The following is a 26,716-nucleotide window of genomic DNA, read 5'->3' on the forward strand; positions in this document are numbered from 1 at the left end:
AGCTGTGTGTGTGGTCACTGGGGCCGGCCTCCTCTGAGCGGGGTGGGGTGGGTTACGCCATGACATCTTTATCACACCCAGCAGCTTGTGCAAGGGCCCGACTTATCAGACAGCAGATCTGAAGGCAGGAGTTCCTTCCTCCCTGCGCTGAGAGATGGTAACCTGACTCAATGAGGAAGTGTGTGCGTGTGTGTGTATGTGTGTGTGTGTGTGTGTGTGTGTGTGTGTGTGTATGCTGGATCTTGAACTCATGGCCTAGGCATCAACTCAACATTTCTTTTTTGTTGGTGGTGGGGCTTAAACTCTGGGCCTCGCTTTGCCACTGAGCTACATCCCAGCCCAACAGTGGTAGGAAAGCCTGAAATATATGGCTGATTAATCGCTGAGGATGGCATGTATAGAACTTGACATTGGCAGAGCATTAACGGCTCACACCTGGAATCCCAATTACTCAGGGGGCTGAGATCAGAGACTCAGGATCAAAGCCAGCCCAGGCAAGAAAGCCCAGGAAGCACTTATGCTCAATTATCCAGCAAAAAGCTGGCAGTGGAACTGTAGCTCAAGAGGCAGAACGCTAGCCTTGAGCAAAGAAGCTCAGGGACAGTGCCCAGGGCTGGCAAAATGAAAATAAAACAGTAACAAACAAAAAACTAAAAAGGCTCTGGTGATAAGGACAACCTTATCATGCAGAGTCTGGGAAAAGACATATGTACCAGAAACTGCACAGAGATCAAGTATGTTTCCAGTCACGCCGCAGACCCAAATAAGCTGTAAATTTCTTGGGTCATTTGTCCAGCAGGCAGAGCCCAAACTGTCTTTGCATGTCTCACCTGACACAACCTGTAGTCAGACTCCATTCACAGCTGCGAGTGTACAGAGGGAGACACTTCCGGTCCCAGCCTGGCTGAGCTGGAGCTCATCTGTAAAGCACGGTCGGCTCCCCGGGCTGTGTCTGCGCGGGCACAGCGCCCCCTGCGGGGCACAGCGTGGTCTGCAGCTCACCTTGCCGTCCACTCCCACAGGCTGCAGAGGTACTTGGTGCTTCCACCAAGCCTGGGGTTGGTAGTGCGGCTCAGAACCTAGCCAGTGAATTAGACGACGCTGGCCCCATGCGCAAGGCTGGGCACAGTCCCAAATAAAATAAAGACCAGGAAAAGCTCCGCTAACCCGGGAACCACGCCTGTGGAGCTGTTCTGGTGATTCTGGGAACTGGGGGTCTTCTAACCAGTGTCACTCTTGGTATGAGGAACAAACTATAATTCAAACTTACCAATTATAATGATATCGTCATGAAGAGGAAAAGTTACACAACAAAGAAAACACATGTTTTATTCTCATGATAAATATGACTCCTGATATTAAGTGTCAAAATGACAAATGGCCTGACCTATGAATACCAGGGGATATTTTCATATATCCTCAGTAAGTGAAAAAAAAAATAGCATATATTAGTCTGGAAGTTGTATGGACCGCTAAAAAAGTGGGCTAGAAAGGTGGCTTAGTGGCAGAGTGCTGGTCTGGCATGCATGAGGTCCTGGATTCAATTCTTCAGCACCACATAAGCAGAAAAAGCCGGAAGTGATCCTATGACTCAATGGTAGAGAACTGGCCTTGAGCTGAAGAGCTGAGGGACAGCGCCCAGGCCCAGAGTTCAAGCCCCACAAACAACAGCAAAATTATAACAACAACAAGAACACTATCTTTTTTTTTTTTTTTTTTGGATCTGGTCGTGGGCCTGAACTCTGGGCCTGGGCGCTGTCCCTCAGCTCTTCAGCTCAAGGCTAGCGCTCTACCACTTGAGCCACAGTACCACTTGCAGCTTTTTTTTCCTGCTTATGTGGTGCTGAGGAATCGAACCCAGGGCCTCATGCATGCAAGGCAAGTGCTCTACCACTGAGCCACCTTCCCAGCCCCAACAAGATCACTATTATTAATACCTAAAAAAACACACACATAAAGGCCCAGTACTGGGGGCTCACACCTGTAATCCTAATTAGGAGGTTGAGATCAGAGGATTATGATTCAAAGCCAGCTGGGACAGAAAAGTCAATGAGACACTTATCTCCAATTAACCACCAAACAACCAGCTGAGGCTCAAGGTGGTAAAGTACTAGCCTTGAGCAAAAAGGCTCAGGGAGAGTGCCCAGGCCCTGAGTTCAAGCCCTATGACCAACCAAAAACAAACAACAAAAAAGAGTGAACACCTGGAAACCTAGGTGTTTGAGAGGAAGAGGTTGGAGGATTGAAAATTTGAAGCCGGGGCTGGGAATATGGAAAAGTTCATATCCAGCTTTAAAAAAATCCAAATAGCAAAAGCATTCCTATGTAATAAGAGTACTGCCATGGGCTGGGAAGGTGGCTCAGTGGCAGAGAGCTTGCCTTGCATGCCTGAGGCCCTGGGTTCAATTCCTCAACACCACATAAGCAAAAAGAAAAAAGCCGGAAGTGGTGCTGTGGCTCAAGTGGTAGAGCGCTAGCCTTGAGCCGAAGAGCTGAGGGACAGCGCCCAGGCCCAGAGTTCAGGCCCACGACCGGACCTCCCCCCCACCCCCAAAATAAGAGTACTGCCAGGCGCTGGTGGGTCACACCTGTTATCCTAGCTACTCAGGAGGCTGAGATCTGAGGATCGTAGTTCAAAGGCAGCCCATGCAGGAAAGTCCAAGAGACTCTTCTCTCATAAAAACCACTAATGTACTGTGGCTCAAGTGGTAGAGTGCTAGCCTTGAGCCAAAGAGTTTAGGGAGAGCATCCAGGCCCAGAGTTCAAGCCCCAAGAATGACCAAAAAATAGTGCAGGAGATTTCACAGTATCAGCCCTAAAATTACACAGCAGCCAGAGTAACAAAAATACCATGGTAGGGCTGGGAAGGTGGCTCAGTGGTAGAGTGCTTGCCTTGCATGCACGAGGCCCTGGGTTTGATTCCTCAGCACCACATAAGCAAAAAGCCCGAAGTGGTGCTATGGCTCAAAGTGGTAGAGTGAGTACCTTGAGCTGAAGAGCTGAGGGACAGCGCCCAGGCCCAGAGTTCAGGCCCCACAACCGGACCCCCCCACCAAATAAAAATACCAGGGTATTGGCACAAAACCTGAGAAGAATAACGGAACCATGCTGAGGTATGACATTTCCATTTGAAGCCAGCCCGGGCAGGAAAGTCTGTGAGACTTTTTTTTTGGTCGGCCGTGGGGTTTTAAGTCTGGGCCGAGGCGCTGTCCCTCAGCTTTCAGCTCAAGGCGAGCGCTCTACCACTTGAGCTACAGCGCCACTTCTGGTTTTCTGGTGGTTTATTGGAGATAGGAGTCTCATGGTCTCTCCTGCCCGGCTGGCTTTGAACCTCGATCCTATCCTCAGAACTAAGCCTCCTGTGTAGCTAGGATTACAGGTGTGAGCCACCAGCGCCCGGCAGTCTGTGAGACTCTTATCTCCAATAAACCACTAGGAAACTGGAAGTGGAGCTGTGGCTCAAAGTGGTAGAGAGCTTGCCTTGAACAAGAGTTCAGGGACAGAGACAGAACCCAGGTCTTATTTAAGTTCAAGTCCCATGATTTACCAAACACACACACACACAACTTAGTTGGCTGTGAACTGTGCTTTTATTTACTTATTGTCCGGTTTTCTAGTGGTTTGTTGGAGTAAAGTCTCACAGACTTTCCCGCCTTGATCCTCAGATCTCAGACTCCTGAGTAGCTGGGATGATAGGCCTGAGCTGCTGGCTAGGACAGCTAACCAGTTATTGACAAGGAACCAAGTCAACTTTTCAACAGTTCTGGAAAAACTGGATATGGACCTTCAGAAGACTGACACCAGACTTCTCTCACCCCATATAAAGATTAGCATCAGGGCTGGGGAGGTGGCTCAGCGGTACAGGGCTTGCACGCATGAAGCCCTGGGTTCGATTCCTCAGCACCCCATACACAGAAAAAGCCAGACATGGCGCTGTGGCTCAAGTATAGAGTGCCAATTTTGAGCAAAAAGCAACTCAGGGACAGTGCCCAGGCCCCGAGTTCAAGCCCCAGGACTGGCACACGCGCGCGCGCGCACACACACACACACAGCTTCGGAGCTGAAGCTTTAAGTCGGCTAGTGGAGGGTGTGGGAACGAACGTTGGCACAGGTGGAACCGAGCGCGACCGCACCTCGGGAAGAGGCGCTCGGCAGGCAGCCGGGCGGGCCGCGCGCGGGGGGGGGGGGGCGCCCCGCCAGGCCCTGCCGGCCGGGGAGCGGGGGCCCGGGGAGCGGGGAGCGGGGGCCCGGGGAGCGGGGAGCGGGGAGCGGGGGCCCGGGGAGCGGGGAGCGGGGAGCGGGGGCCCGGGGAGCGGGGGCCCGGGGAGCGGGGAGCGGGAGCCCGGGGAGCGGGGAGCGGGGGCCCGGGGAGCGGGGAGCGGGGGCCCGGGGAGCGGGGAGCGGGAGCCCGGGGAGCGGGGAGCGGGAGCCCGGGGAGCGGGGGCCCGGGGAGCGGGGAGCGGGGGCCCGGGGAGCGGGGAGCGGGGGCCCGGGGAGCGGGGAGCGGGGGCCCGGGGAGCGGGGAGCGGGGGCCCGGGGAGCGGGGGCCCGGGGAGCGGGGAGCGGGGGCCCGGGGAGCGGGGAGCGGGGGCCCGGGGAGCGGGGAGCGGGGAGCGGGGAGCGGGGGCCCGGGGAGCGGGGGCCCGGGGAGCGGGGAGCGGGGGCCCGGGGAGCGGGGAGCGGGGGCCCGGGGAGCGGGGAGCGGGGGCCCGGGGAGCGGGGGCCCGGGGAGCGGGGAGCGGGGGCCCGGGGAGCGGGGAGCGGGGGCCCGGGGAGCGGGGAGCGGGGAGCGGGGAGCGGGGGCCCGGGGAGCGGGGGCCCGGGGAGCGGGGAGCGGGGGCCCGGGGAGCGGGGGCCCGGGGAGCGGGGGCCCGGGGAGCGGGGAGCGGGGGCCCGGGGAGCGGGGGCCCGGGGAGCGGCTCTGAGGCGCAGCCGTCCCGAGCCGCCCGCGCCCCTCCCACCCCCGCAGAGCCGCGGCCCCGTCAGGAGCGGCCCGTCAGGAGCGGCCCCGTCAGGAGCGGCCCGTCAGGAGCGGCCCGTCAGGAGCGGCCCGTCAGGAGCGGCCCCGTCAGGAGCGGCCCGTCAGGAGCGGCCCGTCAGGAGCGGCCCCGTCAGGAGCGGCCGCGGCCCCGTCAGGAGCGGCCCCGTCAGGAGCGGCCCGTCAGGAGCGGCCCCGTCAGGAGCGGCCCGTCAGGAGCGGCCCCGTCAGGAGCGGCCCGTCAGGAGCGGCCCCGTCAGGAGCGGCCCGTCAGGAGCGGCCCCGTCAGGAGCGGCCCGTCAGGAGCGGCCCCGTCAGGAGCGGCCGCGGCCCCGTCAGGAGCGGCCCGTCAGGAGCGGCCCGTCAGGAGCGGCCCGTCAGGAGCGGCCCGTCAGGAGCGGCCGCGGCCGGCCGTCACCGGTCGCCAGGGAGACCCGGGGCCCGGCGGGCCTGTGACGTAAGAAAGGCGGCGCCGGAAAGGAAGTGCTCCCGGTGAGGCTCGGCCCCGCCCCCGAGCCCACTCCTGATTGGACTGACGGGGGCAAACCCTGGAGTCTGATTGGCTGGCGGTAGAATTCCCCCTCCTGCCCGTCCCCACGGAACTGAGCGAATCCGTCCTTACGGCGGCGGACTGCGGACAAAAAGCATCGCTCCGGGTACAACCTTCATCCGCCGGCGTCCTTCAGGCGCTACTTCCCGCGATGGATCTGTGGCATCCACGGCTTGGGCAGGTAAAGTCATGAACCAGACGGGAGACCCGGCGGGTCCGCGGTGGCGGGAGGCAGAGCGCGCAGTTTGGGCCATCCGAGGCTTTTGTGGGTTTCCTGGAGATCTGGTTAGCTCTTGGCGGGGGCCGGGGGGCTTACGGTTCGAATCTCGAGGTTGCCTGCATGGATGGAGTGCTGTTTGTTCCAGTCCTGGGGCCTGAACTCAGGGCCGGGTGCTGTCCCTGAGCCCACCCCTCCCCCACCCCTCCCGTGGGCACCGTTTCCGGCCTCGCGCGCGCCCTCCCTCCCTCCCTCCCTCCCTCCCTCCCTCCCTCTCCTCTCTCCCCCTCTCTGGTGCTTCATTGGGCTAAGATTTTCAATAAGGAAGCCATGCCAAACACAGAGCAGGTGGCAGGTTCCGGTCTGTTGATGGAGGCCTTCCCTTTCAGAGTGTGCAGTGCCTATTGATTCCCTGCAGATCCGCGAGGACCAGGATTGAGGTTGTGTGCCAGGGGGTTAGACTGAGTCAGATCCTTCTCTCCACTTTCAGGATCTGTGAATCCAGGGTGGTGAGGGACACAAGGGCAGCTCATATTAGTGGCAGTTGTATACACGGGGAACAAGTGTGGATACGATCAAACGAAAGAGGATGACAATGAGTAAAATGCAGTACATTTTCAGCGAATGGTTCCATGGGTTTCTCCTGGTTACCTAAGACCGGTACCCTTGAAAAACAACCACAACTGTGGTAGAAAGGAGACAATGCACCGCAGCCAATAGCTGAGTGTTTACATAGATAAACATCAATGCCGAATCAGGAACGGAGGTGTCCTCATGCTCATAGCAAGGATGGCACGTGAGAAGAGAAGGCTTGACACTCCTCAGTGAATACAGTGAGCCAAGAGAAAAATAAAGGCATCTGTACAGGTGCATGGTAAGACCCAGTACACTTCTGATGCAGCTAGGGGGTGGTGGCTGGTGCCTGTAATCCTAGCTAATCAGAAGGCCCAGAACTGAGTATTGTGATCCAAAGCAGGCCAGAACAGAATAGTTCTTAAAACTCTGCTCATCCATTATCTAGCAAAAGGTGGAAATGGAGGTGTGACTCAAGCACTATCATTGGATGAAAAGGGCAAGCAAGAGTACAAGACCTAGAGATTAAGGTCCAATAATGTATATCTGTCTGTCTGTCTGTCTATCTATCTTAGCCAGGAGCCAGTGGTTCACTCCTGTAATCTCAGCTATTCAGGAGGATGGGATCTGAGGAATGCAGTTCAAAGCCATCCCACACAGGAAAGTCCATGAGACTCATACCTCCCAATGAACCCCCAGAGAACCAGAAGTGGAGCTGAGGCTCAAAGGTGTAGAGCACTTGCCTATAACTCAGGGACAGAGCTCAGACCCTGAGTTCAAGCCCCACAACCAAAAAAAAAAAAAAATCTGTATCATAGAGTTTTTACTATATTGCGGGATTTTGTGGTCTATAGGTATTTATATAATATTTGTGATTTTAATTATTTTTCCCTAAAAACTTCAAACAATATAAAAATGCTAAAATGTTAATTCAAACATATTAAAAGAATATTAAAATACAGTGTGTAGTTCGCCAGCATACGGATACTGTACTGAACACAATGGAAATGCAGTATGCTACTACCACTTGCCCAGGTTTGCCAATGTGAGATTGTACACGCCACACTATTGGCTGATGGAATGGAAGGCGACCAATCACAGCACTGTGTTCTGTATCCTTGGTGCTCATTGGCTCAGGGGCAGTAGCATCAGTCTGTTTGCCCTCAGGCATGTGCCTGTTTGTTCAGCATCTCTCCTTGTTCACATCCACGTCTGATCGCTGCGCATAGTGTTGCCGTGCAGTGTTGTGTTTCTGTGAAATTTTTGGAAAAGTTTGAGTTTATTTCAACCCCACAATGCCACCCAAAGTTCTGAGCCTTCTAAGACTTCTGGCAGGGAACCCAAGCACCAGAGGAAGATGCTCACCTCCAAAGCAAAGGTGGAACTTCTCCACCTGCTAAGGGGAGGCTGTAGGCTGCCATGAGGGAATCAACAAATCTACTGTTCACTACGTAAAGAAAGACGAGAACGGCAGCGATGACTTTTAACAAGACTGCGAAGAGGGCGGTCACTTCCCGCAGTAAGGCCCCTGTGGAGACAGAGCCTGGATTGGGCCTGTGAATAATGACTGCAGGAGAAGAAGGTCTCCCTGGATACCAGCACCATCGGACAAAGGCCAAGCTTTATGAAAGTTTTATGGAAAACACAGATGAAGTGATGAAGATGAAGACTAGGATGATTGAGGACAAAGACGCAGAAGCAGGATGGTCGAGTGCTTCTCCCACCAGACCAACCGCACTCAGTGCCGGCTGGGGCTGGGGTGACACATTGCAGACAGTTGGGCTCAAAAGCGTTTCTGCGTGGAGAAGCCGCCTCTGTGGATAAAGCTGGAGTGGAGGGGTTCGTGAACGACACGTTCAAATCCATTACTGGGGAAGAGAGCCATAAGCCTGAACACGCTTTTAACATAGCTGAGACAGGCTTATTTTGGAAATGAATGCCTCCATACTTTTATTATGAAGGATAAAGCCAAAGCCCCTGGTTTTAAGGCTCAAATGATTGAGTAACTCTGATTGTATGAGGGAATGCTGTGGGCTTTATAAGTAAAACAAACAAACAAACAAACAAAAAATCCCAAGGGTCCTAAGGGAAAGAAAAAGGACTGCGTTTCCTGTGCACTGGACGCACAACCCCACAGCCGGGATCGCGAAACTCCTCACAGCTGATCGGTCTGCCAGTGCTTCATCCCGAGGTTACCCTGTATCTGGCAGAGGGCAACCTCAAGTTCAGAGTTCAAAGCTGGAGGCTATACTGTTGCTGTCACATGAGGGTGGCCAGATAGAGTTCTGGCTCCTTCAGCCCCTGGATCAAGGCATTATTCATGCTTTTTTTTTTTTTTTTTTTTTAACCCAGTCTTTGGGCTTGAACTCAGGCTGGGCACTGTCCCTGAGCTGCTTTTGCTCAAGGCTAGCACTCTGAGTTGAGCCACTTCTGGCTTTTTCTGTGTCTGTGGTACTGAGGAATCGAACCCAGAGCCTCATGCATGCTAGGCAAGCACTCTACCACGAAGCCACATTTCCAGCCTGCTGTTCACATGTGTTGAAACACCCTGTAAAACCTGGTTGAAGCTATGGCCTAGGATGAAAACATCTCACCAGAAGTGTGCTGACAGTGTTGAACTGGGTCTTGTGAATATTCAGACCATCGAGGAGACGAAGGCTGCCACAGCAGATGCCAGCTGGGAAAGCATGTGTCCAGAATTGGCCCACAGCCACCCAGGATTCGCTCCTGATGCAGTCCACACTCTGTGCAGCTCAGGCCATGAGGCCGGCAGGATGACTGGGCAGAGGCCGTTTCAGTGACCTGATCAAGGCCCACCCACAACCACTGTCAGAGATGGAGGAGTCAGCCAGTGCACACAAGGATGAGCAACAACATGAACGAGAGGTGGAGCAGAGGAGGAGGTTGGCCTAGCACTCGATCGTCTCACAGCCAAGGTCACAATGGCCAAAGAACTTCAGCGAGTGGCTGAAGAACGGGACCCTCAGATGCTTCGCTTGTTGCACTTTGCAAATACAATTGAGTGGCGTGTCAGTTTATCAAAACCTCCTCACTCGGAAGAAAAAGCATCACCAGCAGCTCCCCGTAACTGTGTTCATCACTCAAAGGGATCAGTTACATCTACGCCTTGAGGGGAAGTAGAAGGTATGGCCCAGAGTGAGTACTGCACTGCCTGATGCAGTGGAGCCTTTGGAAGAGCTGCAATGCTCTGCTTGGCTATGCATTCATTCATCTCTTCTGCAGCATGTTCATTGCCATCAGCATTGCACAGCTATGTAATTCATGATCTTCGTCATTCACTTTATAGTATACCTCACTGGTGGGGATTTTATATGTTGTTACCATTACATAGGTTTAAGAGTGGCATTGGTGGCTCACGTCTGTAATCCTAGCTACTCAGGAGACAGATCTGAGGATCACGGTTCAAAGCCAGCCCGGGCACAAAGTCCATGAGACTCTTATCTCCAATAAACCACTAGAAAACCGAAGTGGAACTATGGTTCAAGTGGTAGAGCTGAAGAGTGCAGGGATAGCGCCCAGACTCAGAGTTCAAGCCCCACGCCCGACAAAAAAAAAAAGGGGGGGGGCTGGGAAGGTGGCTCAGTGGTAGAGTGCTTGCCTTGCATGCTTGAGGCGCTGGGTTCGATTCCTCAGCACCACATAAGCAAAAAAGAAAAAAGCTGGAAGTGGTGCTGTGGCTCAAGTGGTAGAGTGCTAGCCTTGAGCTGAAGAGCTGAGGGACAGCACCCAGGCCCTGTGTTCAGGCCCCATGACCGGACCCCCCAAAAAATATTTAAAAAAAGTGTTTAAGAGCATATGAAGTGTTTATAAGAGTGTGGGAAACATTAATAAGAGAGTGGGAAAGGTTTAGAGGAGGGTGGGAAGGGTTTATAAAGCCTTAAACATATATATGTAAGTAAAGCAAATATAACACTGCTACTTGGCGGGTTTCCACCCCTCACAGGGGTCTCTGGAACATTACTTCTGCCAAAGGTGAGGGAGCACTGTGGTGCATTTTCCAGCCCCAGATGCCTCAAACCACAGCCCTTAGATCCCAGCCCGCAGGGTAGCTAGGATTGCAGACGATGAGCCATTGGTGCCTGCCTGGGCCACATTCCACACCAAGTTGCCCTTTCCAGTGAGTTTTTTTGTGTCTGTGCAAATAACAGAAACAAGAGCAGGCTTTCCCCCAGCACATTCTAAGCTAACTCTTCTTTCTAGTGTGAGTTCTTTCCTGCTTGCGAAGGTGACAGATTGGAAGAAGGCTTTTCCACAGTGGGAAAACATGTGCATGCGTGCGTGTGTGCGTGCGATCGCTGATGTTTTGAAAGGGTATTCAAGAAAAGGCTTTCCCCCGTTGCTTCCATCCACAGGGTTTTTGTGCACCGTGGGTTGTTTCACGTGGGTGAAGGTGGCAGGACACAGACGGCTTCCCCATGGCGCGCACGGGCAATGGGTCTCATCCTTCATGACTTTCTTCATGTGTGTGAAGGCTCACCCACAGTGCTCACAGAAACACTGATTCTCTTCTGGATGTGGGGTTTTAGGGTTCGGGCAGGTGGAGCCTTCCTGTAGGAGCACGGTGTTCCAGGGCTCCCACACGGAGGGGTTCACGAGTGTGTTTCTTCATGCCTCACTACACTGTCTGTCGCCACATCGGAAGGATCGTGTGCCGCTCAGCACACTTGGGAATGAGTGTCTAGCGAGGACGCGGCTGCCCGTGCGGCTTTCCAGTTTCCCCCCAGGAGGAATTTTCTTCACCTTACGGTCTGTAATTTGCTTGAAAGGTTTCTCTACATTATCCACCTTTCTCAGGCTCCCAGGGTCTCTCAGCGGTGAGATGCATTACGAAGGCCATATTGGGAATAGATCTGGATGAGCTCTGGTTTGCACACGGTGAGCATTACTCAATGTGCATGGTAGCATTTTGCACAATCCCAGGAGAAAAGCTAATGTCAACACACTAGGATTCACATGAGCTATCTCAGTACTTTTTGAAAATATAATTTTGCTCTTATCATTTTTCAAAAAGAATAAAATAGATTGTACCTTTATTAGAAAGTTTGGAAGAGTCGGGCACTGGTGGCTCACGCCTGTCATAGTAGCTACTCAGGAGGCTTAGAGCTGAGGATTGCAGTTCAAAGCCAGGCTGGGCAGGAAAGTCTGTGAAACTCATCTCCAATTAACCACCAGAAAACTGGAAGTAGCGCTGTGGCTCAAGTGATAGAGCGCTGGCCTTGAACTGAAGAGCTGAGGGACAGCACCCAGGCCCAGAATTCAAGCCCTACGACCGACCAAAAAGAAAACAAAACAAACTCCAGATCCCTTCACAGAGCTGCGTACACTGAGATCAGAAAGATGACATACAAGGCTCCTCCAGCAGTGACGGAATCGCGTGTACCACGGACAGTCCCGAGGCCAGCAGGGTCATGTGCTCCATTCTGCGCATTTTCAGGATTGTAGTGGGATCACTGTCAAAGCTTCTCATACACTGTCACCATAGAATTGTACCTGTATTGGTGATGACATTTCTCCCCTCTAGGTCAATTTGCACAGTTCTGAAGAGGTTCTGAGCAGCTACACTGTGCTCAGGTGAATGTGGTTGCTTCTAATTACAATTCACTTTTTATGGTTGACCATTTACTGATATGCTTCATCTTCACATCCTCACAGATATATATATAATTTAATCCTGTTCACATCAATTGATTATCACTCTCATCTCCTCTTCAATGTGGGAGAAGCTGACTTCCAAAACAGATCCTAGGAAGGCACCAGTGACATCTGTCACCCGACCTACACAGGGGGCTGACAGCTGATGATCAGGGTTAGAAGCCAGCAAGGGTCACAAAGACCATGAGATTTGTATACCCAACTGACCACCAAAAAGCCAGAAATGTGGCTGTGGCTCAAGTCACACACTACTAGTCTGGAGGGGGGAAAATCACACAAAAGTGCCAAACCTCAAAGTTTGAGCCATGACCAGAACCATTAAAAAAATAATTGAAATTATGAGAGCACAAAAACATACTTCTTTCCTTGCTTCTCTCTCATGTGAAATCTGGCCCCACGTCCCTCAACAAGGGTGTCATCCACTATTTGGGGGCATCTGACCCGTTGTCTTCTGGGCACAACATTTTTGGGTGAGGAATTTCCCTTGTCAGAATGGGTTTCTCTCCTGTCATCCCTCTGTGTTGGTGGGTGAACCATGACTAGATTGGGAGTATTTTTCTGAGGTTCAACTCAGCCTTGGTCAGTTTTGTTCCTGGCAGGATGTCCGCTGGTCTGGGGAGGATGTCTTGTGTGGCTGTGCTTTCTGCATGTGGCTGTGACTGCGACTGCAGAAGCTTCAGATGAGATGGACGTGCCCGTGAGCTCTCATTGGTGGTGCTGCCCGCCTCCCTCCTCCCTCCTGCCTCCTCTCTTCTGCCTTGCCAGCAGACAGGTCTGACTATTGTCACATCACCACTGTCTGTTCACATCACTGCTCGTCTGGGTATAAAAGAGGGCGTGGGCATGCTGGCTTAACACAGACAAAATATGCTGGGCCGGGGCTCACGCCTGTCATCCCAGCTACTCAGGAGGCTGAGATCTGAGCATCACGGTTCAAAGCCAGCCTGGGCAGGAAAGTCTATGAGACTTTTCTCTCCAGTTAACCACCGGAACACTGGAAGTGGCGCTATGGATCAAAGAGGTAGAGTACCAGCCTTGAGCTGAAGAGCTGAGGGACAGCGTCCAGGCCCAGAGTTCAAGCCCCACAACCAGAAAAAGAAATCCAGAAGTGGCACTGTGGCTCAAGTGGTAGAGCGTCCCGGGCCCTGAGTGATGGACAAAGCTGCCTCTCTCTGACTTGAATAGGACTCAAGCTTCTCCCAGGGTGGAGACAAGGCTCAGGCCAAGGGGCAAGGGCAGGCAAGTAGTTGCTGCCGCTGGCTTTCCAGGGAGGGCACCTGCTTCTTCCCGCCCGCCTGCGCTCTCACTGCTCTTCTTCCTGGAGTCTGCATCCCAGCGTGCTCAGGGAATCCCAGCCTCTGTTCCTCAGGGATAACCCGTGACCCTGATCAAGCAGGGCTCCTGGGATCAGGCCTCCTACTACAAACAGGAGGGGCCTGCTGTTGGCACACGCTGGAGGAATGTGGGCAAGCAATCCAGCGGCTGGTCTTTATGGACAAGGCTTTTTTAATTTTTACACCTGCCAGTTTCAGCAAAGGAAATAATGTCTGCAAACAAAGCAATACAACTCCTCGGTGCTAGAGAACCAAGACATGGTTCACCCTCATTCCATGAGGGAACCAGAGGAAAAGGAGCGGCTTCTCTGTGGCGTGCGTGCTTGCCGTTGCTGGACGGTTACTGCAGCAAGCAGCCGCCCGCGGCTCAGGGATGGCCTGCGCTGAGTTCCTGCACAGGAGAAATGACTCCCACCTGCTCTCACCACTGCGGGTGCTACCCGCACGTCAAAGGCCGCTGGAAGTCAAGGCTTTCTCACGCGGTTAGGATCCCCGGGGATCGCGGGCAATCCATGGCTTCTTGAATGTGGGATCTTTCAAGAGCTGAAGACGACTGAAGCCACAGATGGCTTCTGGCACTGCCTACTGCCTACAGACAGAGGGGTTACCTGAACCAGTAAATCCTTCCCACCAGCCCCACGCGCAGACGGCGTCCTCCAGTGTGAGTTCTTTGCGGGGAGTGGGGACATCAAACGCTTCCCCGCGGGGCTCGCACCCCACGCCCTCTCCAGCCGGATTCCCTCGCGAATGCGGACGCTCCGGAGGGCGAGGGTGTCTTCCCGCCCTGTCACACACAGGGGTGCAGGGCGGCCCCTGTGACACACAGGGGTGCAGGGCGGCCCCTGTGACACACAGGGGTGCAGGGCGGCCCCTGTCACACACAGGGGTGCAGGGCGGCCCCTGTGACACACAGGGGTGCAGGGCGGCCCCTGTGACACACAGGGGTGCAGGGCGGCCCCTGTGACACACAGGGGTGCAGGGCGGCCCCTGTGAGGCGTAGCCTGTGCTCAGAGCCGCTCAGCGTCTCCCCGCACGGAACACGTTTGGAGCGATCTTCGGTGGTTTTCCAGGCGTCCCACGCTGCTGACGGGCGCAGGGCTCACGGAGACTGTACCGGAACAAATGCAGGCCTTCCACAGGGCTCCCACCCGTGAGGTCTCTCCAAGCTGATTCCTTTGTTGTTTGGTCGGTGGTGGGTCTTGAACCCGGGGCCCGGGCGCCGCCCCTCGGATCCCTCAGCTCCTCCGCTCAAGGCGAGCGCCTTCCGCCTGAGCCAGGCGCCACTCCCGGTTTTCCGGAGATCAGAGTCTGGCGGCGTTTCCAGCCCGGGCTGGCTTTGAACCGCGGTCCTCAGATCTCGGCCTCCCGAGCCGCGGGGATGGCAGGCCGAGCCGCCGGCGCCCGGCTCGCGATTCCCTCCATGTACCAGGGAATCGGCGCTTTCCACAGCGCCGACACACGGGTCAGGCCTCCCCCGAGAGCGGCCCCCGCTGCCGGGCCGGGAAGGAGCAGCTTCCGGCGCCCGCGTCCCCGCGCCCGCCCGGCTCCCGTGTGACTTCCGGTGCGGACCGGCAGCGGGTGGGCAGCTCACTGCTCGCGTCGCAGCGCTCTCCCCCGTCCTGGAACGTGGGAATACGGCGGGGGCTTCGCTGTCACACAGCCGACGTCACAAAGCTGCCAAAGCGATCGCCCCGGCTCCGGGCGCTCAGCGGCGGGACCCGCCGACCACGCGCCTCGTGATTGGACAGTGCCTGCAGGCGAGGGCGGCCTCTGACTGGGTGATGATGCGAAGCCCCACCTCCCAGGTGTCCCTCAGCTCTTCAGCTCAAGGCGAGCGCTCTACCACTTGAGCCACAGCGCCACTTGCATCTTTCTTCTTTTTGCTTATGTGGTGCTGAGGAATCGAACTCAGGGCATCTGGCATGCAAGGCAGGCGCTCTACCACTGAGCCACCATCCCAGCCCTTGGTCCTAACTTTTTGACAAGGAATAATTTATTTCAGTGTAGAGTTAAAGTAGGGAGGAAAAAAAAAACTTTTCGGACTCTCCAGGAAAAGGAAGCTGGAGGCTCTTCACCCAAGTAATCAGGTGCAGGATCACATTGCTGTCAATGCGAGGTCGTGGGTGCGGCCAGGTACCGCCAGCCAATCAGGTGTTCCCACTGCGGGAGCTGCCCCGCGAGGAGCCGAGCGGTGGGCGGCCCCTCCCGGCCGCCGCCATGTTGGCCCAGTGTTTGCCGTGGAAAGAGCGTGAAGGGGGCTGTGGGAGTGGCGGGGTGGGAACCCCGAGTCCGGTCCGGCGCGGAGATGGTGAGTGCGGGGCGTCTCCGGAGCCCGCGGCCTGGACGCGGTGGGCGCTGCTCCGTCCTTGCCGCCCGCGTCCGCGTCCGCGTCCTGCGGGTGAGCCCGGAGTCCGCAGCCCGGGGCCGGGCCTGGCCGGGCAGCCCGCAGCCCCTGCGCCCCGCGGGCGGCCCCTGCGCCCTCCGGCAGCCCCTGCGGCCCCTGCGCCCTCCGGCAGCCCCTGCGGCCCCCGCGGCCCCCGCGGCCCCTGCGCCCTCCGGCAGCCCCTGCGCCCCCCGCGGCCCCTGCGCACCGCCCTGCAACCCCTGCGGCCCCCGGCAGCCCCTGTGCCCCCCCGCGGCCCCTGCGCCCCCCGCGGCCCCTGCGCCCCGCCCTGCAACCCCTGCGCCCCCCTGCGCCCCGCCCTGCAACCCCTGCGCCCCCCGGCAGCCCCTGCGCCCCCCGCGGCCCCTGCGCCCCGCCCTGCAACCCCTGCGGCCCCTGCGCCCTGCAACCCCTGCGCCCCCCGCGGCCCCTGCGCCCCCCGCGGCCCCTGCGCCCCCCGCGGCCCCTGCGCCCCCCGCGGCCCCTGCGCCCCCCCGCGGCCCCTGCGCCCCCCGCGGCCCCTGCGCCCCGCGGCCTCTGCGCCCCGCAGCCCCTGCGCCCCCCGCGGCCCCTGCGCCCCCCGCGGCCCCTGCGCCCCGCGGCCTCTGCGCCCCGCAGCCCCTGCGCCCCGCAGCCCCTGCGCCCCCCGCGGCCCCTGCGCCCCCCGCGGCCCCTGCGCCCCCCCGCGGCCCCTGCCCCCCGCGGCCCCTGCGCCCCCCGCGGCCCCTGCGCCCCCCGCGGCCCCTGCGCCCCCCCGCGGCCCCTGCCCCCCGCGGCCCCTGCGCCCCCCCGCGGCCCCTGCGCCTCGCGGCCCCTGCGCCCCGCGGCCTCTGCGCCTCGCGGCCCCTGCGCCCCGCGGCCCCTGCGCCCCCCCCGCAGCCCCTGCCCCCCGCGGCCCCTGCGCCCCCCGCGGCCCCTGCGCCCCCCCGCGGCCCCTGCGCCCCCCGCGGCCCCTGCGCCCCCCCGCGGCCCCTGCGCCCCCCCGCGGCCCCTGCCCCCCGCGGCCCCTGCGCCCCGTGGCCCCTGCGCCCCGCGGCCCCTGCGCCCCGCGGCCCCTGCGCCCCGCGGCCTCTGCGCGCCGGCGGGTCGGCCCTTAGGAGACCTCGGGTGTTTCTTGGGGGGCGGGCGGGCGGGCGCTGCAGGGCCCACTGTCCTCAGCGAGGCCCGGGTTTGCGGGGAGACTTCCGGGTCACTGTCCACGGCCTGCCCCCTCAGCCGGGGCCGCTCCGTGCAGCCGCCAGGGAACCCCGGAACTCGCCCGCGTCCCCCAATGCCAGACTCCTGGGGGCCACGTTCTGACAGTTTGTGTTATCGGGAGGTAGGGGGCTGTTGTCTTCCCTGACACAGCTTTTGCTGTCTTCAGAATGTTCTAGATTATATATTTTTAAATTTATTTTTGTGGGTGGTGGGTCTTGAACTCGGCCTGGGCGCTGTTCCTCAGCGCTTCAGCTCAAGGCCAGCGCTCTACTCTACCACTTGAGCCACAGCGCCACTTCTGGTTTTCTGGTGGATTATTCAAGATAAGAGTCTCACAGCCTTTTCTGCCTGGGCTGGTTTTGAACCGTGAACCTCAGATCTCAGTCTCCTTAGTAGCCAGGATGACAGGCTTGAGCCACTGGTGCCTGGCTTTGGCCCACATTGATTCACTCATTTGTTACATGGCATCTGGGCTGTTTCCATAACTTAGCATTATTGTGAATAATGCAGCAATGGATGTGCCAGTGTCTTTACCATGTCCTGACTTGTAATGCTCTGGGTGGATGCCCAAGAGTGGTATGGCTGGAACATAAGGGAATTCTAGGCTTGATTTTTTTTTTTTTTGGAATCTCCAAACTGTTTAGAATGGTTGGATTAGTTTACATCCCCACCAACACGCAATAGGGTTCCTTCCCCTCCCCCCCCAACATTTGCTCTTGTTTCAGTTCTCAATGCTAGCCAATCATATTGGGATGGAATGGAATCCCAGTGTTTTGATGCGTATTTCACAGAATACAAACATCAAACATGTAGGCAATACGAGTTTCCCCAAAACATAATTTTTCAATAATCAAGAAATACTGAAGTGTGTGAAAGGTTAAGGGTTCCATTGTGTCAAGTAGAATACAAGAGCTGAATAAATCAATTAAACCTCATCAGAGAGAGTCAGTGATGGCCTATTTCAAGCATAGGATACTTGTCACACTTTGAAGATGAAGCTGGTGAAATATACTCAGATAATTCTACACCAATATAAGAAATCATGAATACAGTGTTCCTACACAACCCCTATGAAGTGATCAAATGACCAAACTTACAGATTTTGTCCATTGAGGGACTGGAAATACTGACAAAAGGCATAGGAAGCTGATATTGTGACATGATCTCAGAATGTTTCCCAAAGTCTCATATTTCCCAGGTAAACATTTAGCTTCAGAAGCTGTTTAAAAGTACCCAGACCAGGACTGGAAGGTGGCTCAGTGTTAGAGCACTTGCCTTGCATAAAGTATGAGGCCCTAGGTTCGATTCCTCAGCACCACATAAGCAGAAAAAAAAGCTGGAAGTGGTGCTGTTGCTCAAGTGGTAGAGCGCTAGCCTTGAGCTGAAGAGCTGAGGGACAGCGCCCAGGCCCAGAGTTCAGGCCCCACGACCGGACCTCCCCCCATCCCCCAAAAAGTGCCCAGACCAGTTGCTCCCAGTTGCTGTCTTAGCTACTCAGGAGTCTGAGATCTAAGGATGACAGTTTAAAGCCAGCCTGGGCAGGAAAGTCTGTGAGATGTTTATTTCTAATTAACTACCAATAAGCCAGAAGTGGCACTGTGGCTCAAGTGGTAGAGTGCCAGTAAAAGCTCAAGGACAGTGCCCAGGACTAGCAACAAAACAAAGCACCAAAACATTTCCAAAGCAGCATCAGATTGACTATTTTAGAGCCTGAGCCTGTGGAAGGATAAGCGTATGATGATTGGCACCGAGTGAATGTTTGTGGGACTCACCATCATGGGACTCTCCTGATCTACATCTCTGTCTCAAGTACTGTGACTTTTCCTCTTATTAATGTATCTGGGATGTTTTAGGAGCCAGTAACCATTAAAGATGTGGCCCTAAACTTCACCATGGAAGAGTGGGCTCTGTTGGACGCTTCCCAAAGGAAACTCTATGGAAATGTGACTTCAGAAATGTACAGGAACTTGGCCTCTATAGGTAAACATGGCATCATTTCCTCATTTATTCTGAGAACTGCTTTCTTGCTTACCTGTGCTTTTGCATGAGTGGAATATGGCAAAGGCATAGATAGGGTAGTTGTAAACATGTGGCATGATCTCATTGCACTACAAAGAAATCTAGTTTTTTTTGTGTGTGTTTTTTTTCCTCCCTGAAATGTGGAAGGGATCAATGATTTCTCTATATCTGTATTTTAGAAATAAAAGAAGAAGAAAATACTGAAGGTGGCTACAGAAATCGCAAGAGAATTGTAAGGTAACTTAGACCAACAACAAAATGAAATGTACATCAGATACCATGGAGTAATAGTGAATTTCTGAATGAACAGTACAAACTGTCTGCTACAAGTGGAATTAATCCAGGAATTCCTTTGAAACAATACAAGTTGAACATCCAACTTAGAAAAATTAAAATCTGAAATATTACCCAAATTGTGAACTTATATATCAGTATTATGGCAAAAGATGCCCCAATTTTTCCTTTTTCTTTTTTTGTGTCCTGGAGCTTGGGAGATGGGCACTGTTCCTGATCTTTTGTACACAAAGCTAGCATGCTGTCATTTAAGCCTCAGCTCCACGTCCAGCTTTTCCATGGTTATTGGAGATAAGGGACTTACGTACTTTGCTATTTGTGCTGGCTTGGGACTGCTATCCTCAAGACTCAGCATCGGAGTTGCTAGGATGACAGTTCTGAGCCACTAGCCGCCATCCTTTTTATTCATTTTCCAAATATACTTTTTTTGTGTGTGTGTGTGTCCGGTCGTGAGGCCTGAACTCTGGGCCTGGGCACTGTCCCTCAGCTCTTCAGCTCAAGGCTAGCGCTCTACCACGTGAGCCACAGCGCCACTTCCAGCTTCTTTCTTTTTTGCTTATGTGGTGCTGAGGAATCAAACCCAGGGCCTCAGGCATGCAAGGCAAGCGCTCTACCACTGAGCCACCTTCCCAGCCCTCCAAATACACTTTTATCTTCAAGTAGTAGTACAAAGGAGTTGCCATTCAACAATGCAGATTATGTATACAGTGCATCTTGAACAAGATGCCCTTTTCAATGGGTAATCATATGAAATCTGTCTGTATGCCAGAATGTTACCAGACATTGTCAAGCATTTGTTATCAGGCATTTAGGAAAGCTCAAAGAGGCTGTATATGGATTAGGAGCTATTCCTGTATACTTAATCTCCTATGGTATCAATCCCCAGCATCTACTATAAGTTCCTAGTAACTGTATTTGAGTTGTTCACCTGTTCACCAGGAGCTTATGCCACTAGTCCAGCTACTCTGGGGGCTGTGATCTAAGGATCACAGTACAGAGAAAAGTCCTGGGGATTCTTATCTCCATTTAATCACCAAAAAGGCTTAAGTGCACAGGGTGGAATTTGAGCAAAACAAAGCTAAGGAACAGCATCCAGCCCCTGAGTTCTGGACTAGTACCAGCATCAGAAAAGGAAGAAGAAAAAAAATGAACACTGTTGGTCAAAATAACCTGTCTTCAAGATGTGTGTATTCTCAGGTTCTGCATGCTGCACAACTTTTTGTTTGTTCTCTTGATGTATCCTGGCGGGGATTTGAAGGGACAATTAGTAAATCATTCATCAATAAAATTGTGGTATTCTTTTTTTTAATTCTTTCCAGAACTGCCAAGGTAGAGAAAGTTTGTGAAGAGACAGGAGATATTCCTTGTGGAGAATCCTTCCAGCAGCTCTCTGATCATTCTGTGGACAGGAGCCTTCTTCCTGGAATAACATCATCTAATAAGCATGCCTTTGAAGAAAGCATGCAAAGACGTTCACCCACAAATGATCCCTGCCAAGTTCACGCTGGACACAAAACCTCTGAGAACCCAAAAGATGGAGATTTGTGTCCTAAGTCTGAGGGATGCCGCAATCCCTCCAGGAAGTTGCAGGGCCGTGAAATCACGGAAAGAAATCGCATCATCAAGAAGCCCTATCGATGTGAGCAATGTAGTAAAGCTTATGCCTCTTCTAGTGGCCTTCTGTATCATCAAACATTTCACACCGGTGTGAAATCCTACAGATGTGAGCAATGTGGCAAAGCATTCCCCTGTTCCAATGCCCTTCGGATTCATGAAAGAACTCACACTGGAGAGAAACCTTATGTGTGCAAGCAGTGTGGCAGGACCTTCACTACTTACGGAAACCTGCAAGGCCATATAAGAACTCACACTGGAGAGAAACCTTATGTGTGTAAGCAGTGTGAGAGAGCCTTTGCCTTTCTCGTTTCCCTTCGAGGACATGAAAGAACTCACAGTGGAGAGAATCCTTTTAGGTGCGAGCAGTGTGGGAAAGCCTTCTGTTCCCTCTCTTACCTTCAGCAGCACAGAAGACTCCACACAGGTGAGAAGCCCTATGCATGTAAGCAATGTGAGAAAGTCTTCACTTTTCCCAATTCCCTTCGAAAGCATAAAAAAATTCACACCAAAGAGCCCCCTTATACATGTAAGCAGTGTGGGAAGACGTTCGCTACTTCTGCAAGCCTGCGAAGTCATAAAGGAACTCACATCCAAGGGAAGCCTTACGTGTGTGGGCAATGCGAGAGAGCCTTCGCCTTTGTCAGTGGCCTTCAGCAACACAAGAGGACTCACAGTGGAGAGAGAGTCTCTCGGTGCAAGCGCTGTGAGAAATCCTTCTCTTCTCCTTACTACCTTCAAGAGCATGAGCGAATACACACAAAAGAGAGGCCCTATGCGTGTAAGCGCTGTGAGAAAGCCTTCACTTTCTCCAGCTCTCTTCGAAGGCATGAAAGAACTCACACTGCAGAGTGACCCTATGTGTGTGTGCGGTTTGGGTAGTAGTCAGGAATTCTTGTGTGTTTTGAACCCATGAAAGAACCCACACTGTATGGATGAAAGGAGAACATGAGAAAGTGTTTTCTTGGTCCAGTGCCATTCAGATCCATGAAAGAATCTACGCCGGAGAGAGACCCTGTGGATGTGAACAATGTGGGAAAGCATTCACTTGGTCTGTTGTCCTTCGAAACCATGAAAAAGTACACATCAGATAGAAATTGTCTTTGTATCGTCCATGTGTGAATGCCTCCAGTCACTAGTTTTCTTCAGATGCATGGATTAGCTCATATTAAAGGGAAGTTCCATGCATCTAAGCAATGTGCACAAGCATTCACGCGACTCAGTGCCCTGTGAATCCATGAACTAATGGAGAGGGCCACTTCGTCAATCTGATGTCCTTCCATGAAAAACTCACGCTAGAGAGAAACCCTTCTCATGTAAACAATGAGAAAGCCTTTACATTCTCCTCTTCCAAACACATGCAAGAATTCACAAGAAACCATATCGATGTAAGCACTATGAGAAGGTCTTCTGTTACCCCTCTTCCCTTACACACCATAAACGCACCTGCAGATAGACCCTAAGAATGTAAGCAGTGAGGGGAAGCATTAAACAAAGACCTGTTTTTCTGAGCACTTGCTCTCTATCAAAAATATCTTGGCCTCTTGAAAGTAAAGAAATAAAGGATCTGTTTTTCCCCTGAGGTCTTAATAAACCTGCAAACAAAATGTAGGCCTGGGTCCTTCATTATACTTTGTGGTTAATTTCATGATTAAGATACAACTTAACTGAGCATGGTAAATAAAGTATTCTTGAAATAATAATGTCTGAGATGATTAAAAATTAATCAAAGGGACTGGGAAGGTGGCTCAGTGGTAGAGTGCTTTCCTTGCACACATTAGGCCCTGGGTTTGATTCCTCAGTACCACATAAACAGAACAAGCCAGAAGTGGCATTATGGCTCTAGTGGTAGAGTGCTAGCCCAAGCCCCACAACCAACCAAAAAAAAAAGCATGCCTGAATGCAGAGATAATCACTGGCAGGTGACATTCATATCCCAGGATTAACATACGTATTTATGCTTCCCCGTCGCCACAAATTGAGTTTGTCTTCTGTCTGTCCAGTGTTGTGTGGTTTAACCACAGGCCTAAACGCATCAGGCCTGGCCTAACAGACAAGGATGCACAGAAAATCCAAATCTGAGCAAAACATTCCTTTTACATTGATTCAGCCATAAGTTTTGTCAGAATTCTAGAAAGTTCTCTAGGCCAGATGTCATTTGTACTCTATGTTAGGTGAACATTTGGAAATAGTAAACTACATTTGCTCCTTTGACATCCATGACAAGGATGCTTAAATTGGAAGTTCAAGCTGTTACACACATTGCTGGGCCATCAAGGAACACAAGAAGAGTAGAATTGAAGATGAAATACACATAATACTGTCAGAGGCCAGTAGTTGATGGTGTAAAAACGTATAAAGAGCCAGGCACCGGTGGCTCATGCCTGTAGTCCTAGCTACTCAGGAGGCTGAGATCTGAGGATCACAGTTCAAAGCCAGCCCAGGCAGCAAACACCATGAGACTCTTATCTCCAATAAACCACTAGAAAACCGGAAGTGGTGTGCCTTGAGCAGCGCCCAAGCCCAGAGTTCAAGCCCCAAGGCTGACAAAAACAAAAACAAAAACAAAAACAAAAAAACACACACAAAAGTATAGAGAAAAGTTTCCTGCTTTTACCTTAAGTTCAAGACCGGGAAAATTGCCAAGCACCAGCTGAGATGAAGTCAATTGCAACCAAGGTGGACATTAATGAGGCCTTAAAACATTTCATTCAATCAAGAATGTATCTTTCCAGGTCTAAGCAATCCTCAGGATCATTTACATAACTTATTTCTCTTGTGCTTTTGGAAAGGGATAAAAAATTTGATCTTAGACATTTTGTTCAGGCTTTGGGGTGCCCATTGGAACAAGCATTAGCCCTGAAGGGGAGAAACAGCACCCTTTCCCATTTCCCATTGTTGGCACAAAGAATTCTCTCATGGTAGGCTTGGGGACAATATGCAGCGTTTCATACATTGGCTTCAGACGTAGGCATGTCCAAAGGTTCTATTCTAGGGAGGCCTTGTGTGCACAGTTCTCAATGAAAAGACAAACCACACCCAACAAGGAAAATACTTAGCTATCTGAAAAAATTAACTCTCAAACCAGAAATGATGGCAACATGAAAAAGGGCATTGGATGAGTCTAGTATGAAATGCTGCCGGTAATGACATCACACTGTTCATAACCCAGACTGTCACAGAACATGACCCGTAATTCATTACTACACCTGGTAGGATCGCAGTGTCACTATAATGATCATGTTTGCTGATAATCTGGCTGGTGAGTTGTAGATTCTTTTGACATGTCTGACTCTGTGTGTCCTGGGGTCAGGGGCTCCATCATGTCCATCTATTCCCTCTACTTTGGGATAACATACAAGCCATATCCTCATCTTGTGAGATCAGCTCCAAGCAGTCCCAAGTGACAGACCATCAGTAAGACGTCCCAAGGGCAAGGGGTGAGTCCCTCCATCAGGCTGAGAGGGTACCATTTGGAAGTTCACATTTCCTAGACATGAGAGAATGGAAGCCAAAAATCTTTTGACCTGTCTCCATTGTTCACCATTACCTGGGAGCATTACAGAGTTCTAGCAGTGACCCAATCTGGGCAGTCATAGTGTCTGATATTTCAGGGAGTATTGCTACAGACTTGCTCTCATACTACTGTAACTCAGGAAGTTGAGGGTTCATTATTTTCCTCAATAGCAAAACATGGTGAGAAAGAACTGGTAGTTCTTTTAAAGTAAGCCTGCAGAGAGAACATGGGAACTTTTTGAAGGAAGAATCAAACGTTTAGTATTGAAGGGTTTATGAGGCAGTGACTATTTGTTGCCTGTTTATCCAGCAAGCAGAGCAACACGTGGTGGTGATCCAAACACCTGACTGGTTGTGTGCCTTTATAAGCCCTGCGAATCCTTAGCTCGGGGCTCTCCTCCTAGGCTCCGCTGTGTCGGAGTGTAGGACGAGGCCCGGGCTGCAGCCCGTCTAAATAAAACCTCAAAACAGCTGTAGAGTCTGACTCTCGGTGGTCTTCTTGGTGGGGGTCCTGCAACCTGGGCACAACATATTAATGGGGGCTCGTCCAGGATCCCCCCAAAGACTCCCAAGACCTCAGACTCCAAAGGTAAAACAGCGCTGTCTTTGTTAATTTGTCTTGTCCTGTCGTCTGTCTGTACTTTCATTTTCCTTTGTGAGGATGGCCGCTCTGATTCATATTGTGTAAAGGGTTGTTGAAGTGGATGCGCTTGCACGACAACCCTGGAGGAACTGGGAGCTGTCCCAGATCCTCTTGTGAGGGGGGAGGTCCTTGGAACCGCCGTGTGAATTGCGGGACGTGGGTCGGTTCGGTGTTGGGCCAGAACTGACCAAGAGGGCCTCCTAACCGAGGCCCAACTCACCCACTGTGGGTCCGCTCCTTCTGCTGTGGGGGCGTGGGTCGGTGTGGAACCGCACCGTGACAGGAGTCAGTGGACCAATTCAGGAGATCTCCACTTCGTAACTGTCATGCCTGCGTGTGTTTTGTTTGTACTGTTTATTGTTTATTGTTTTTTTGTTTTTTGTTTTTTTTGGGTCCAGTCGTGGGGCCTGAACTCTGGGCCTGGGCGCTGTCCCTCAGCTCTTCAGCTCAAGGCTAGCGCTCTACTACTTGAGCCACAGCGCCACTTCCGGCTTTTTTCTTTTTTGCTTATGTGGTGCTGAGGAATCGAACCCAGGGCCTCAGGCATGCAAGGCAAGCGCTCTACCACTGAGCCATCTTCCCAGCCCCTGTTGATTGTGTTTTTGGACTGTACGACTGACGGGACTGGAAACCATGGGCACCACTGCATCTAGCCCCCTAGACTTACAAAAAGAAACTAAGAGGAAAAGAAATTGTACCCCCTGGTTTTTCAGGGAGATAACTTGGAAGAAGAAATGTTTCCTCTCCCATACTCCCCTTCCCAGGTTCCTTTTGCAGAACCTGAGAATGATCAAGAGGAGGAGGGAGCTATGGAATCCTCGGCACCTTCCCTTAAAGTTTCTGAGGGGCCAGTCACTCGACAAAGCCGTGGGATCAACCCCCATCTAATGCAGCTGCTTTTCCCTTACGTGCCATAGGCCCTGTGGATGCGGATGGTCGACAGCAATTCCAATACTGGCCATTTTCTACCAGTGATCTATACAATTGACACACCCAAAATGCCCCCTTTTCTGAGAAACCCCAGGATTTAATTCGTTTGCTTGAAACTATTCTCTTGACTCATCAGCCGACTTGGGATGATTGCAGTCAGCTTTGACAGGTTCTTTTTTACCACCAAAGAGGGAGACTGTATCCGAGAGGCAGCCCGGAAACATATCCCTGGTCCCACAGGAGCGCCCATCATGGATCCTGCCCTGATCACTGCCTATTTTCCTGAGATCCGACCAACATAGGACTACAATATGGTTGAAGGTAGGGAGCGACTCCTCGTCTACTGCCAGGCTCTGTTGGCAGGTCTCAAGGTGGCGGCTTGCTGACCTACTAATATGGCCAAAGTTTATGATGTAAGACAGGGAGGAAGTGAAAGTCCGGCAGCATAACTTGAGCGGCTCATGGAAACTTTTAGTCAAAATCTTGAGACCCAGGAGTCGGCTCAGATGATTATGTTTGCCTATGTAAATCAAGCTGCACCAGACATAAAGCGAAAGTTGCAGGCTCTAGACAGACTTGGTGAAAAGTCTATTAGGGATCTAGTAGCCGTGGCGGATAAGGTTTACAATAAGAGAGAGACGGAGGAGCAAAGACTGGAAAGGAAGGACAGAAAACGTGAAATTGAGCGTGAAAAGAGAGACCGGGCCAAGGAAAAGAGGCCAGACTTGGACTCGCCACTATCGCATGCCAAGCATACCCGGTTCACAGGTATGCTCAATGCAATGAGGACATTGT

The 26,716-nt window shown here is 52.9% G+C and overlaps 1 protein-coding gene across 1 annotated transcript; it reads left to right on the forward strand.

The window, feature by feature from the left end:
* The first annotated feature begins 5,435 nt into the window (after nt 1–5,435).
* On the forward strand, nt 5,436–22,512 carry Znf14 (zinc finger protein 14). The gene is made up of 4 exons (XM_070008459.1): nt 5,436–5,709; nt 18,759–18,885; nt 19,104–19,161; nt 20,538–22,512. The coding sequence occupies exons 1-4, from the start codon at nt 5,680–5,682 to the stop codon at nt 21,685–21,687; spliced, it is 1,365 nt and encodes a 454-aa protein (XP_069864560.1). The 5' UTR covers nt 5,436–5,679; the 3' UTR covers nt 21,688–22,512.
* The last annotated feature ends 4,204 nt before the right edge of the window (nt 22,513–26,716 follow it).

Source organism: Dipodomys merriami, unplaced genomic scaffold (assembly GCF_024711535.1).
Source record: "Dipodomys merriami isolate MVZ:Mamm:240054 unplaced genomic scaffold, mDipMer1.0.p SCAF_70, whole genome shotgun sequence".
In the NCBI taxonomy this organism is placed as follows: domain Eukaryota; kingdom Metazoa; phylum Chordata; class Mammalia; order Rodentia; family Heteromyidae; genus Dipodomys; species Dipodomys merriami.

What these genes read in the sequence shown, in the direction of transcription:
- Znf14 (XM_070008459.1), top strand. Translation starts at nt 5,680, where the DNA reads ATGGATCTGTGGCATCCACGGCTTGGGCAG. An exon ending in CAGGAACTTGGCCTCTATAG is followed by an intron (nt 18,886 to 19,103) that starts GTAAACATGGCA and finishes TCTGTATTTTAG; the next exon opens with AAATAAAAGAAGAAGAAAAT. An exon ending in AATCGCAAGAGAATTGTAAG is followed by an intron (nt 19,162 to 20,537) that starts GTAACTTAGACC and finishes AATTCTTTCCAG; the next exon opens with AACTGCCAAGGTAGAGAAAG.